The 14,499-nt window shown below is 50.7% G+C and overlaps 1 protein-coding gene and 1 non-coding gene across 6 annotated transcripts in view; both read left to right on the forward strand.

Annotated features, from left to right (window-relative positions):
- Positions 1-14,499, forward strand: part of CRTC1 (CREB regulated transcription coactivator 1) — a 79,624-nt gene that overhangs the window by 51,343 nt on the left and 13,782 nt on the right. For all 5 annotated transcript variants that reach the window (XM_041762165.1, XM_041762168.1, XM_041762169.1 and 2 more), the window contains 4 exons: positions 723-808; positions 5,509-5,549; positions 6,063-6,283; positions 11,602-11,735. In XM_041762165.1, the coding sequence (XP_041618099.1) occupies positions 723-808; positions 5,509-5,549; positions 6,063-6,283; positions 11,602-11,735 (482 nt within the window). The remainder of the gene's footprint in view (positions 1-722; positions 809-5,508; positions 5,550-6,062; positions 6,284-11,601; positions 11,736-14,499) is intronic.
- On the forward strand, positions 1,017-1,118 carry LOC121496333. The gene has a single exon (XR_005989165.1). It is a non-coding gene; the product is annotated as a U6 spliceosomal RNA (small nuclear RNA).

The following is a 14,499-nucleotide window of genomic DNA, read 5'->3' on the forward strand; positions in this document are numbered from 1 at the left end:
GACCCCAATGTGGGACTCCATCCCAGGACCCCAGGACCACGCCCTGGGCCAAAGGCAGGCGCTAAACCACTGAGCCACCCAGGGATCCCCATTTTTTTTTAAAGATTTATTTATTTATTTATGATAGACATAGAGAGATGCAGAGACACAGGAGGAGGGAGAAGCAGGCTCCATGCCGAGAGCCCGACGCAGGACTCGATCCCGGGACTCCAGGATCACGCCCTGGGCCAAAGGCAGGCGCCAAACCGCTGAGCCACCCAGGGATCCCCGGGATCCCCATATTTTCATTTCTTTTTAAGTCACAGGGTCTCTGACTTATTTATTTTTTTTTAGATTTATTTATTTGACAGAGTATGCATGCACTTAAGCAGGGGCAGGGACAGAGGGACAGGGAGAGAGAGAATCCCAAGCAGACTTCCCACTGAATGCAGAGCCCAACTTGGGGCTCAATCCCACAACCCTGAGATTATGACTTGAACTGAAACCAAGAGTCAGACACTCAACTGACAGAGCCACTGACTTATTTTAAGTGTTTTTGTTTTGCTTTGAATCAAATTCTTTCTTGTGCTTTAGTGCAATCCCCAGAAGTTACTGTTGGGGCAGTTACATTTGTGTCAGGATTGTGACTGTATATGTCAAAGGAGCTCTTCGCTTGGTGCGACATAGCTTCAAAGTAAAAAGGTTCTGATTATCCTTCTCTCCCCCACCCCACCCCACCCTAGTCTTACTATTAACAGTTCCAGGAATGGAGGAAACCACATCAGAGACAGATAAGAATCTTTCTAAGCAAGCATGGGACACCAAGAAGGTAAGAGTCTAAGGGCTTTCAAAAACAATTTTCCTTCTTGATCTTTTTATTCAAGCATAGCCTGGCCGAAAGTGACGAAATAGCACATCAGGAGAGTTTTGCCTTCCCTGAAGTGTGAACCTCACTCAGATGACCAGTTGTATCGGCCTATTTAACATGGACGACAGGCTTGTTACACTGGCAGAAACCAAGAAAAGTTAAAATACTTGTTTTCTTTGGCAGCACATATACTAAAATTGGAATGATATAGAACTTAGCATGGCCACTGCACAAGAATGACACACAAATTCATGAAATGCTCCATATTTTTATGTGTGGTATTGGCTGTTAACTAGACTTACTATGGAGATCATTTCACAATATATGCAAATACTGAATCATAATAACCGAAGACTAATACGATATTATAGGTCAGTTATAGCTTTAAAAAAAAGCTGAAGCTCTGGAGATTTAAGTGGTTTGTCCAAGGCTGTAAAGATACTCAGGGTTTAGAACCTATACCTCCTAGTTCGTAACCTTTGATCTTTCTGCTAACCCATAGTATTGGGTAATTGTCAGTGTTTATACATGTTGACAGTCATCCTTAAAGTTACATTCATCTGGGATGCCTGAGTGGCTCAGCGGTTGAGCATCTGTCTTTGGCTCCGGGTTTGATCCCGGGGTTCCGGGATTGAGTCCCGCATCGGGCTCCCTGTGAGGAGCCTGCTTTTCCCTCTGCGTATGTCTCTGCCTCTTTCTGTCTCTCATGAATAAATAAATAAAATCTTAAAAAAAAAAAAACTTAGGGATCCCTGCGTGGCGCAGCGGTTTGGCGCCGGCCTTTGGTCCAGGGCGCGATCCTGGAGACCCCGGATCGAATCCCACATCAGGTTCCTGGTGCATGGAGCCTGCCTTCTCCCTCTGCCTGTGTCTCTGCCTCTCTCTCTCTCTCTGTGACTATCATAAAAAAAAAAAAAAAAAAAAAAAAAAAAAAAACTTATATTCATCTGCCCAATAACTACAACTTTTATTAAACTACAAAGTCTACTTGGAATTTCCAATTGAATTGGAATTTCTGTATTATTTCCAGGTCCAGAAACAAATTTCTCATGTTCTAGGATATAGATTTCAAAGAATTTGAATAGTACAGAATGCACTTAACACTAAAGTTATTTTGAATATTAAAAAAAAAAATACCTACAACCTGTTGCTGGTCAAGTTGTGGTGAATGGGGCAACAACATGAATTGTTCATCCCCCTCCAGGAAATCGTCAGGAGGTGACAAATGAGCACACACTGACGTGTTCCTCAAACGTGTTTGTTCAGAGCTTTTAAAATCAACTGGAAACAACCTGAATGTTCAACAGTGGGGGATTCATAAGGAAATTATCCTCAGTCCCTCATATGGAAAGCTCCACATATGTGGAGTTGGGATATTTTTGTTTAAGATTTTATTTATTTGGGATCCCTGGGTGGCGCAGCGGTTTGGTGCCTGCCTTTGGCCCAGGGCGCGATCCTGGAGACCCGGGATCGAATCCCACGTCGGGCTCCCGGTGCATGGAGCCTGCTTCTCCCTCCGCCTGTGTCTCTGCCTCTCTCTCTCTCTGTGACTATCATAAATAAATAAATAAAAAAATTAAAAAAAAAAAAAGATTTTATTTATTTATTTATTCATTAGAGACACACACACAGAGAGAAAGAGAGAGAGAGAGAGGCAGAGAGGCAGAGACACAGGCAGAGGGAGAAGCAGGCTCCAATGCAAGGAGCCCGACATGGGGACTCAGTCCTGGGACTCTAGAATCATGCCCTGGGCCAAAGGCAGGCGCCAAACCTCTGAGCCACCACATGGGACTCAATCCTGGGACTCCAGGATCATGCCCTGGGCCGAAGGCAGGCGCCAAACCTCTGAGCCACCCAGGGATCCCTTTTTTAAATATTTTTATTTATTTATTCATGAGAGACACACACACAGAGAGAGAGAGAGAGAGGCAGAGACATAGGCAGAGGGAGAAGCAGGCTCCATGCAGACAGCCCAATGTGGGACTTGATCCCAGAACTCTGGGATCATGCCCTGAGCCGAAGGCAGATCCTCAACTGCTGAGCCACCCAGGCATCCCCATGGAGTTGGGATTTTTTGTTTGTTTGTTTTAATGTAGGCCCCATGTCCCAATGCAGGGCTTGAACTCTTGACCCTGAGATCAAGACTTGAACTGAGATCAAGAGTCAGATGTTTAACTGACTGAGGCACCCAGGCACCCCTAGAGTTGGGATTTTTGAAGGAATTTTAAAGGCATGAGTAACACTCCTCCCATCCAAGCACTAACCAGGTCTGACCCTACTTAGCTTCTGAGATCAGATGAGATCGGGTGTGTTCAGGGTGGTATGGCTGTAGAGGTCATGAGTGACACTCCTGATAATACACTGTCTGGAAAGAACAGGATAAAGCTATTTAGAAAGGCATACAAAATTTAGAAATGGACATTTTATTGCACTTTTCTTTATTGTGCTATGGTTTTTACAAGTTGAAGGTTTGTGACAATCCTGTGTTGAGCATGAGTATCAGTGTGGTTTTTCCAACAGCAATTTTCTCACGTTGTGTCTCTGTCACATTCTGGTGATGCTCACAGTTGTTCACATTTTTTCATTATTATTATTTTTGTCTTGTGATGTTTGATCAGTGATTACAACTCACCAAAAGCTCAGATGATGATCAGTATATTTAGCAATAAAGTAATTAAGGTACATAAGGGGTTTTTTTTGTTGTTTTTTTGTTTTGTTTTGTTTTGTTTTTTTTAGACATACTGCTCTTGTATACTTCAATTGAGGGATAGGGTAAACATAACTTTTATATGCACCAGGAAATCAAAAATTCATTTGACTTTACTGGGACATTTGCCTTACTGGGGTGGTCTGGAACTGAACCCACAGTATCTTCAAGGTATGCCTGTCTATACCCAGATGCCTAGGGAGACCTGCAAGGGGGGGGCGTGTCGCCTTGCGTGGCAGGTGTGGGTGCCACCAACAGCCCTTATCCCTGTCTGCATGTTCCAGTTTTGCACAGGGAATACGGATGATTTTCATATTCGGGGGAAAAACGCACTCAAAAAGAATTCTAACAACCCCAACAAAACTGAAAAGCAATTGAAATATGTAGTTGCAGAGGAATGGATAAGGACGGACATCAGGGTCCTTACGAGTAGCTGTATGTGCTGCTGAGCCATATAGTGAAGATGGTGAGTGTTGGTGCAAACACACTTGACATCCTGGGAGTGAGAAAAAGTTGGCAGAACCCAGCATTGTGGCTCAACTTCTAACTAGTATGTGAAATGATGTGTCTGTAAGATGTCAGTAAAGGAATTCCGTTGGATTTGTTGGGAGTGGGGTGAGGCTCGGGTTGGGGGGCAATGATGGGTGAATTTTTAATACTGTTTAGAAATCTACGGTTATCTCCATAATGTTCATGGAATGCTTTTGAAAAGATTCTTTAGAAAGCATTGTCATCATGCTTTGCAAAAATCCGGTAATGAAGTGAGTGTTTACTCACAGAATTAAGGAGTCCGTGGCCAAGTAGAAACCTGTTCCTCTGGCATTCTCTGCAGAGGCTTAACACTGCTGGTCACACACCACCCCTCAGCTTCCTCAGTCACTGCCAGCACACCGCCTTTCACCACCACGCGCACGCTAGGCATGCACAGAGAGGCCGCCAGCCCAGCCCTCTGCCGTGCATCCACCTTCTTATGTCTGGTAATCCCTAAAGAACACATCAGCCTGAGGGCCTGCAAGGCGAATGGGGAATTATGGAATGTGACACAGCTGGAGCCCTCCATCAGCACGTAGGCCCTGTCCAGTCATGTCTGCCACCATCTGAAGAGTACCCTCCTTTGTCCTTGAATGAGCATCTAGGGGGTCTACCTAGAGCCTGCAGTTCTCCAGTGGCATCATGGCCCCAGCTCGAGAGGAGGAAACGAGGGCCTTGCTGTCAGCAGGGTTTCCCTGAGACCCTTTCCATAGACCACAGGGCAGCCAGAGCCTTCACCCTCAAGTGGTGAGGGCATGGGAGCACATACAGCACCATGGGTCCCTGTGGGAGCCACAGCTGAGGGACCACTGGTAGGTGGATCAGCTAGGGGCATGGACAGCGCCCTCTGTATCTTCATGCTGCCCCGCATGAGGTACTTGTCTATTATACACAAATGGATGCTGAGCAGAGGCAGCTCTGTTCCCAGGAGCCCTACTGGCTCTGATCTGGAAATGGAATGGATTGGCCTCAGGGTGTCAGGGTTTCCAGTGGCCCCATTGCTGAGCTGGTGTCTAACAGCTGTGGCATGCCCCTAGGGTTTTCAGGTGTGAAGAGTGGACAAGCCATGTTCTTCCCAAATGCCTGCTCTGACAAGGGACTATGTCACCCCTCTGCTGTGTCCACCTTAGGGGCAGGCAGAGCTAGGCTGGGATGTGCCTGCCTGCCTGCCACCAAGGTCAGAAGCTGGAGGTGGGAGCTGTAGAGGCTCCTCTTCATAGAAGACTTGGTTTTGCCCCTAGGCATGTCTGGGACAGGTCCCTTTGCCTTCAGGGCCACCTGGTTCTGGTTTGTGAGACATTCTGGGACCTGATAAACTCTCTTTTTGTTGAGCATCTTCAGCCCTTCTGGTAGAGTTAGCTGCGCCCTGAAGAGCTACAGTGCACCAAGAGGTCTGCTCAGCCTCTGCTGTCTTCTCTTTCAGACGGGGTCCAGGCCCAAGTCCTGTGAGGTCCCTGGGATCAAGTAAGTCTCAGCAGGGCCCACCCTGCATGCCCAGGGCTCTTGGGGCTGTTTAGATGACCCCAGGACTTCCCGTCCACTCAGGAGGCTGCAAGTCCTGAAAAGAGGGCTGCCCTACCGCTGGCAGCCATCCAACAAGCCTTGTCCGGGGCCGAGGGGTGTTGGGGGGTGCAGGGAAAAGGGGCCCACCTACCCCTCCCTGCTTGCGGTAGCTGAGACACCCACACATACACATTCAGCCCCAGCTCGAGAGCTCATCAGATAGACCCTGTCCCCTGGGCAGCAGGAGGACCCTCACCCCAGCCCCCTATCCTGCATAGAGAGGTTGCTTCCTAATGTCCCCTTGGAGGTGCAGGTTGACAGTCATTTCTGATCATGGCAGCACCTAATCTCCGGGTACCATTTTGTGCCCCCTAGTGTTTTGGCACAGTCTCCCCCCACCCCCGCCATAGTTTCTAGGGGAGAATGGGCCGGGGCGAGAGCTCACCTCCCCCCTCTGTCTGGCCTTCCCCCCAGCATCTTTCCATCCGCTGACCAGGAAAACACTACAGCCCTGATCCCCGCCACCCACAACACAGGGGGCTCCCTGCCTGACCTGACCAACATACACTTCCCCTCCCCCCTCCCGACCCCACTGGACCCTGAGGAGCCCACCTTCCCTGCGCTCAGCAGCTCCAGCAGCACCGGCAACCTTGCAGCCAACCTGACTCATCTGGGCATCGGCGGCGCCAGCCAGGGTAAGGCCAGGCCGGGCGGTGGGAGAACTTCCTTCCCTGGCAGAGCTCAACATCTAGTGAAGATGACAGATGGGTTTGAATGGTGATTTAGCAGAGTGACATCTAGAGTGCTGGGCATGGAATGGGAGGCAGAACCTACCACAGGGGCTTGGCATTTCAGGTAGAAGGCACAGCCTTGGCAGAGGCCTAGGGGGTGGGAAAACTCATGAGGTCCCCAGGGATCAGACAGTGGTTCTGAGGGTATATTGGGGGCTTCAGAGAGTCGGGGTGAGTCCAGAACATTCTAGGATGGGAGTCCCCAAGGGTTTGACCAGCATTCCCCCTGCCTCCCCTTGTCTTCAGCTCTTCCCAGAGGGACCGAACCAGTCCTGACCTGCTCCCTCCACACACCCTCCCACCCAGTGGTTAATGGTGTCCATCTGCTTGGGACACACCAGGCATGACCATGGGAATATCCCACGGGCCCCTCACCATCCTAATGTCTCCCAGGATGTGCTGCCTGCCCACCCACATCTGTGTGAAGCAAAAAATTAGAAGGTTGGCTCTGGGGATGCCGGTGGCAGGGCCCCCTTGTGCTGCCCCAATCCTGCTCCCCTGGGGACGAGCAGTACTGTTTTCCAGTGGCTTGATTCCTGTGTTCTCTTGCCTGCCCTGACCTGTTGATGCATCCTGTCAGCCCCAGAATTAGGACCCGACCCAACTTGGACCCACTCCACTTTGCATGGCCTCCACCTGCCTGCCCCCTACCCGACCCTCCAACTCCCAGCCTTTTCTTACCTGGAGTGGCTATCGCCTCATGTTGTCTGCTCGGGACCTTGCAGTGGTCCTCAGCTCCCTCCTGTTGAAAACCTGAGACCCCTGGGGCTTGGGAGGTCCACTTTATCCTCCAACTTGGTCTCCCGTCCCCACCCCTACCCCTGCCCCCCCCCCCCCAATCTCCTCTGCAGCCAGTGAGCTCATCTTAGGGCCTTGGCACATGCTGCTCTTCTCTTACAGTCCTTCTCTTCCTCCAGGTGGCTGCAGGACCCCCTGCCCACTCCATGCCCACTTATGCCTCTTTTTCTCCATGAGCCGTCTTGGCTCCCTGCCTACACACCCTCACCCTCAGTCTCTCACCCTGCATTGCTTTGCTGTATTCACTCTGCTGCTCTTGAGTCACTGCTTTGCTCTCATCTGTTCCCGGGCCAGGCCTACCTCTCCTGTGTCCCCACTATGACCCCTATGTGCCCCCCGCCATGTTTCTTGCACCCATGTTGATGTAGAATGTGCGGATTTGCATCCAGGAAGGAGATAGGGCAGCCCCGACAGCCTTGTGGTGGGACAGGCAGGATGGGCTGTGGGGGGCTCCTCTGTGAGTCCACACATGTCAGGACTTGGCAGCCAGTGAGAGCACCACCTTGCTGTGCCCTCCATCCTGCCTGGGAGCCAATGCTCACTCTGTCCATCTGCCTGTCACACCTCTGCCCCAAGTTTGGTGGGCAGCACCATGCAGGATTTTCTGAGGGAGAATCACATACTCAGATTCCCATTGGCCACAGCCCATGCGGCTGCCTGAGGAGAATGGACCATCAGGAGGGGCAGCGGTGCCAGGGCAGGGCCCCATCGAATGCTCTAGAGAGACTTGCCAGTGAGGTTGGCTGGCCTGAGAGCTGGGTTAATGTGGGGAGCAGAGGAACTTGAGGAGCTTGGGAGTCATTCCTGGCTTTGGTGCTGACAGGGCCAGAGGCAAGTGAGGGTTGTTGAGGATGGTGCAAGTGTTTCTCAGTTTCCAGACAAGGAAATGGAGGCCAGAACAGTGTGGAGAGGAGCAGGACCCTAGTCTAACAGCACCAAGGCTGTTTTTGCTTTTGCACTGCTGGCCCCAGGCCCACCCAGGCTCAGCCACCAGGCAGAGGGCGCCAGCCCCCACTGTGCCCCTGACCCAGGGAAGGCCTAAAAGACCAAACGAGCAGAGGCAGGGGAGCCTGAGACCCATGACCCCCTGAGATGTGGGTGGGCAGGCAGCACATCCACACAGGCCTGTGCAAAGCAAGAAATCAGAAGGTTGGCTCTGGGGATGCCGGTGGGAGGGCCCCCTTGTGCAGACACCACTGTTTCCTGGCCCCCCCATCTTTCTCCTCATGTCTCGCCGTGGCCTCCAGAGCACCCCCCCCCCCCCCTCCAGAGGGTCCTTGGCAGCCCCCCAGCGCCCACCCGGGAGCTATGCACCTCTGGCCCACGCCGAGTCTAAACAAGCACAGGAAAACACAACACATGTGAAAGCCATAGACGCAGGAGCAAGCGCAGACCCCGAGCGTGGGGCCCAGACCCTGGCCCGCCTGGCTGGGAGCGTCAGCCCCGTAATGTCTGACATGTGTTCAGTTGTTTGCGAACCTGCCGCTCTAGCAGCTCGCCTGGCAGGGGCTTTGCTTTCTGGGCACATTTTAAATCAAGCTGAGCCACTGGCCCCTGGCACACGTGGTGATCGCCTCCCCGCCCCGCCCCCTGCCCCAGCCCACCCGCCAATCGAACGTGAGCCCCGAGAAGAATGGGAGGCTTCTGCCGCCAGGGAGACAGCGGCCCCTCTCGTCCTCTTAAACATTTGCTGAGGTCGTTTTCCTGGTTGTTGGCCAGAACCTGGAGGAGGGCAGGCCCAGGTCCTCCTGGCACAGCTCTGAGGCCTGCCGGCCCCGCACACAAGGCTTGCGTGCCTCCGGCTGGGCCCCTGCCACCTGGCCTGCCCTCCCTTGGCAGCTCTCCCTGCCCTCCCCAGACTTCCCTTCCAGCTGGCCTCACTCCTTTTCCCAAAGGTGATCCAGGTTGCCAAAAGGAATTCAACAGCAAGGCATCCGTCCACCCTCCTGGCCCAACTGGCCTCTCCTGGGGTGGTGGCCGCCCAGTGTGAGACCAGGAGCTCACTCTGCAGCCCAGCAGAGGATTAAAAACTCCCTTGTATTCTGGATAGACAGAGGCTGGCAGCCCAAGTGCCAGATCCAGCCTACCGGTGTATTTTGTCTGACCCACAGTTGCGTGTGTGATGTTTGAATCAACATTTAAAAATCAGGAGAGTGCATTTAAAACTCTGGATTCCTGGCTTCTCTTGAAGAATCAGAAGGCCCAGCAGTGGTGGGTTGAGGTCCTGTGCCTTCACATGGTCCAGTTTGCCACAGGCCCCTATTGCCCCACTCACCCTCTCCTGACATTTGCCTCTGCTGCTTATTACCAAGCCCTGACATCTGCTCCCTGGATGTGGGTGTTTTCAGCCTGAAGGACATAGGAGGCAGTGGACACTTGGAGAAGGAGAGGGAGCAGCCCTGACTGACCTGCCCCTTGCCCCAGCCCACCCGCCAGTCGAACGTGGTCCTGACTCTTCTCTGACCAGGCATCTCCTGGGCTCTTTCTGCTCAGGCTTCTTGTCAAGGCTCCCCCTTGATGTTGCTGTGTCTGCAGCAGCCTGATTCTGGTCCCCAAGGTCTGTGCATAACCTAGAATCTGGGGCTGTGCCTTGGGAGCACTCAGTGGTGCCAGACCCTCCTGAAGTGCCTGGCTAAGTGGAGCTGCCAGGGCGCCCGAGGGGAAGTGCAGGCGTGACCAGGCTTGCTGCACACAGATAACACAGCCCCAGTGAGCAGCTGCCCTGGGTGGAGAGAAGGCTGCCTGTCATCTCCCCTCGGTGTGTGCTGGGTGCGTTCCCACTGGCCTGTGAACCTGCTGTCTCACCCACTGGAACAAGGTTGATCTGATGCCCTCAGCAGAATGGGCCCAGCTACCCTGGGTGAGTCAGGCTCCTGCATCTGCCTTGACTGCAGGCCAGACTGTCTTCAGAGCCTGCTCCCAGTCTCATTACAGCCCTTGCAGTGAACTCTTGAGGGTGGCTGTTATCATTTCCATCTCAAGGATAAGGAAACCAAGTCTGGGAGATCAGGCCAAGCCCCCAGGGCTCTCCCAAGCATCAGGAGGCCTGTTGCCTCTCTGGCACAGTGCCCCAGGATAACCCAGCAGGTTCCAACTGCTGCCATACTGAACTTGACCTCACTCAGCTCCTTCACAACAGACACATCTAGGGATAGGATTGCTGAGGGCAGGGGCCGAGGTGAGGAAAGGAGCAACATGGAGCCCTCCTGGCAGGGGCTCAGTCAGGAACAGGGGTATTGGAAGAAGGTAAAGAGTAACTGAGTTTCTAGCAGGGCTGATGGTCTAGCATGGAAAGCACATGGAGGGGTGAAGGGTGGGGGAGGATGTGGACATGAGGTGGGGGAGGGCTGCCAGATACACAGGTCTGGAGGTGGAAGATCAAGCTGAAGGAGCAGTTACAGGACAGGAAAGTACAACTTTGTTGAAGGACGATAAGGAGAGCATGAGGCTCTATAGAAACTACAGTGTCTGGACAGGACCAGCTTTTTTTTTTTTTTTTTTAAGATTTATTTGAGAGAGCATGCACGAGTCGGGGGAGGGGCAGAGGGAGAACTTGACTTCCCACTGAGCAGGAAGCCTGATGTGGGGCTCCATCCCAGGACCCCGAGATCATGACCTGAGCCAAAGGCAGACACTTAACTGAGCCACCCAGGTGCCCCCAGGACCAGCTTTCTTGAAGCTAACCAAACCCTAAGCTAGTTTAGGTATAAGAAAAGGGAGGGGGGCGGCATTGTGTGTTTTTTTTTTTTTTTTTTTTAAGATTTTATCTACTTACTCATGAGAGAGACAGAGAAAGAGATAGGCAGAGACAGAAGCAGGCTCCATGCAGGGAGCCCAAAGCAGGACTCGATCCTGGACCCGGGGGAATCCTGCCGGGAGCCAAAGGCAGACACTGAGCCACTCAGGCATCCTGAAAAGTCATTGATTATCTTGCAAAACCAGGAAGCACCAGTATGGCTGGATCAGGGGCTCAGGTGCTGCTTTTATCCCTCAGCCCCTGATTCTCCAGCTGGCTCTTCTGCTTGCAGCCACCCTCTACACAGTTCCAGACCTCCCCCCTTGAATTCCATCCAGAGTCCCAGGGCAGGCTCTCATTGGGCCAGTCTGGTCACCTGTCTATCTGGGAGCCAATCATGTGGTGGTCCAGAGACAGGGAAGTGCTGATTGGCAGGGCCTGTGGGAGACACCCCTCTTGGAGAGATGGCAGGATCAGTGGGAGAGTGTTGGGCAGCTTGGGGATGGGTCAGGAAGGAGAGCAGAGCCCACATAGGTATTGAGGCCTTGGAGGGGGCACCATGGCTTTGGTGATCAGGACACAATGGATTCTGTCTGATGGATTGGGCTGTTCTCAGCAGTTATGATGTGTGAGCAGCCCTCTGGAGGCTAGCGTCATGCCCACCCTTCTCTCCTGTCCTCCCTTTCAGGGATGAGCACACCAGGCTCCTCACCACAGCATCGCCCAGCTGGTGTCAGCCCATTGTCCCTGAGCACGGAGGCGAGGAGGCAGCAGGCCCAGCAGGTGTCACCCACCCTCTCCCAGCTGTCACCCATCACTCAGGTGTGAGGGCGTGGTGGGGTGGGGGAGGTGTGGCTGGTTCTGCCCCTTTGAGAGACCTCCCTCTACTTCCTGGGGGCCATAGAAGCCTGAAGACAAAGGTTCCCAACACTTTTGGCTTTTGTCAAATTTCAAACATGGAGAGCATGACTTACTGGCCTGGAGTTTCCTGTATCTGTTGTGGGCAGATTGTGTGGATGTTTTTTGTTGTGTTACTTTCCCTCGAGGATCTAGTTGAAATTCTCCAAAATAAAATGTTTAGAGAGGTGGATTTTTTTTTCCTTTTTCAGTTTACCATAATTTTGTTTCATATGCTTTTTTGGTATCTCATGTGTGTCTAGGTATTGGTCTCTTTCATCTACGTTATCCAGTGTGTTGGCATACGACTGTTCATAACACAATCCTTTTTATTTCTCTGACGTCGATAATAACATTCCCACTTTCATTTTTGATTTCAGTAATTTGATTCTTTTTTACTTAGTTTAGAATCATAAAACAGGTTAGGAAGTGTTCCTTCCTGTTTTTTTGGAAGCGTTTGAGAAGCACGAGTGTAAATTCTTTAAATATTTCGTAAAATTCACCAGCAAAGCCACTGGTCTGAGGTAATTTTCACTGAGAGGTTTTCACCTCCACACAACACCCAGTGCTCATCACAAGTGTGTCTCTTAATCCCCATCACCTATGTCACCCATCACCCCACCCACCTCCCCTCTAGTAACCAGGAGTGTATTCTTTATAGTCAAGAGTCTGTTTCTTGGTTTCTCTCTCTCTCTCTCTCTCTTTCTCTTTTTCTCCCTTTGCTCATTTGTTCTGTTTCTTAAATTCCACATATAATTGAGATCAAATGGTCTTTGTCTTTCTCTGATTGACTTATTTCACTTAGCATTATACTCTCTAGGTCCTTCCATGTTGCTGCAAATGGCAAAATTTCAATTTTAATGGCTGAATAATATTCTATTTTATATATATCACATCTTTATCCATTCATCAGTCAATGGATACTTGAGGGGCTTCTATAATTTGACTATCGTAGCTAATGCTGCTATAAACATCAGAGTGTTTGTATCCCCTTGAAATAGTATTTTTGTATTCTTTGGGTAAATACCTAGTAGCGTGATTGCTGGATTGTAGGGTAGTTCTGGTGTTAACTTTTTTTTTTTTTTTTTTTTTTGAGACAGAGAGAGAGGAGAGAGAGCAAGAGAGCATAAGCAGCAGGAGCAGCTGAGGGAGAGGGAGAAGCAGGTTCCCCGCTCAACAGGGAGCCCAACACGGGGCTTAATCCCAGGACCCTGGGATCATGACCTGAGCTGAAGGCAGACGCTTAACAGACTGAGCCACCTGAGCGCCCCTAGTTTTAACTTTTTTGAGAAACCTCCATACTGTTTTCCATGGTGGCTACATCAGTTTGAATTCCCACCAACGGTCCAGGAGTGTTCCCCTTTCTCAGTGTCCTCACCAGCACCTATTATTTGTGTTTTTGATTTTAGCCATTCTCACAGGTGTGAGGTAAGGTCTCATTGTGATACTGATTTGCATTACCCTGACAATGGGTGATGGTTGAGCATCTTTCCATCTTTGTTGTCTACCTGTATATCTTCTTTGGAAAAAAGCCTGTTCATGTCTTCTGCCCATTTTTAATTAGATTATTTGATTTTTGGGTTTTGGGTTTTGTATGTTCTTTGTATATTTTGGATACTAGCCCTTTATCAGCTGTGTCACTTGCAAATATCTTCCATTGGGAGGTTTTTGATTCAATCTCCTTTCTTGGTATAGATCTATTCAGAATTTCTATTTTTGGGGGTGTCAGTTTGGTAGTTTGTGTGTCTCTAGGAATTTGCCCATCTCATCTTACTTTTTTTTTTTTTCATCTTACTTTTTAAAGATCCCTAATGTATAACATTTTTGTTGTTTTTTTGTTTCTTTTTTTTTTTTTTTTTTAAACATAACCTCACTGGCATTATCCACCTCCAACAAAACTGACAGGCATTGCTTCATATCTTCTGATAGACCTAGGCCCAGTTCCCTTCTACTTGTTAATACCAGGATCTAAATCTGGGCACTATGTCCTCAGTCTCTCCATCTGTGACCCCTGTTCCTTTGCTCTTCTCCCTTAGACCTGCTTTCCTTTGCTAGAGACTCCTTTTTGTTCATGAAGTAACCATTGCTTCTTAGAGGCTGGGCGTTCTGCTAAGAGTTAGATCCTATAGCTCCTGGTCACATGCAGTCTCCTGTGGAGGCTTCCCTCTAACCAGGGAAAACTTTTCCTCTGTCCAACTCCAAGAAGACTTGAGCTGGTCATTACCAAGTGGCCACACCAGCACATGTATCATCCACACCATCTCTAACTCCTCCCTGCCCAGAGTGGGCTAGGCACAGGCTGCTTGCTGGGTTGCTGGGAGTGTGGCACCCTGGGCTTGCCTGCAGTGAGCAAACTCTGGGTCAGTGAGGCCAGGGACCTCCTGAGCCTGAGGGGGTACAAAAGGTGGGGCCTACCTCTTGGTGTGTGGCAAAGACAAAGGAAAACTTTGTTGGGTGCAGAGCACTTTCAACTGGATTAGAAGTCCAGGCCCTGTCCACCCACAGGCAAACCTGTTACTCTGGCCCTGGACAAGGCCTGCCCTCTCTAGGCTTGTGCTTCCCCTATCTGGGGTCTGGATGTCCCTTTGTTTATCTGTGACGTCTTTGCTGAGCATGTTAGTCCATAGAGCATCCCTAGGGACCAGGTATTTCACAGTCTGGCCCCTACTGCCTAGTAGCCTCCCACCTG

The sequence above is a fragment of the Vulpes lagopus genome, chromosome 7, assembly GCF_018345385.1.
Source record: "Vulpes lagopus strain Blue_001 chromosome 7, ASM1834538v1, whole genome shotgun sequence".
NCBI classification, from domain to species: Eukaryota; Metazoa; Chordata; class Mammalia; order Carnivora; family Canidae; genus Vulpes; species Vulpes lagopus.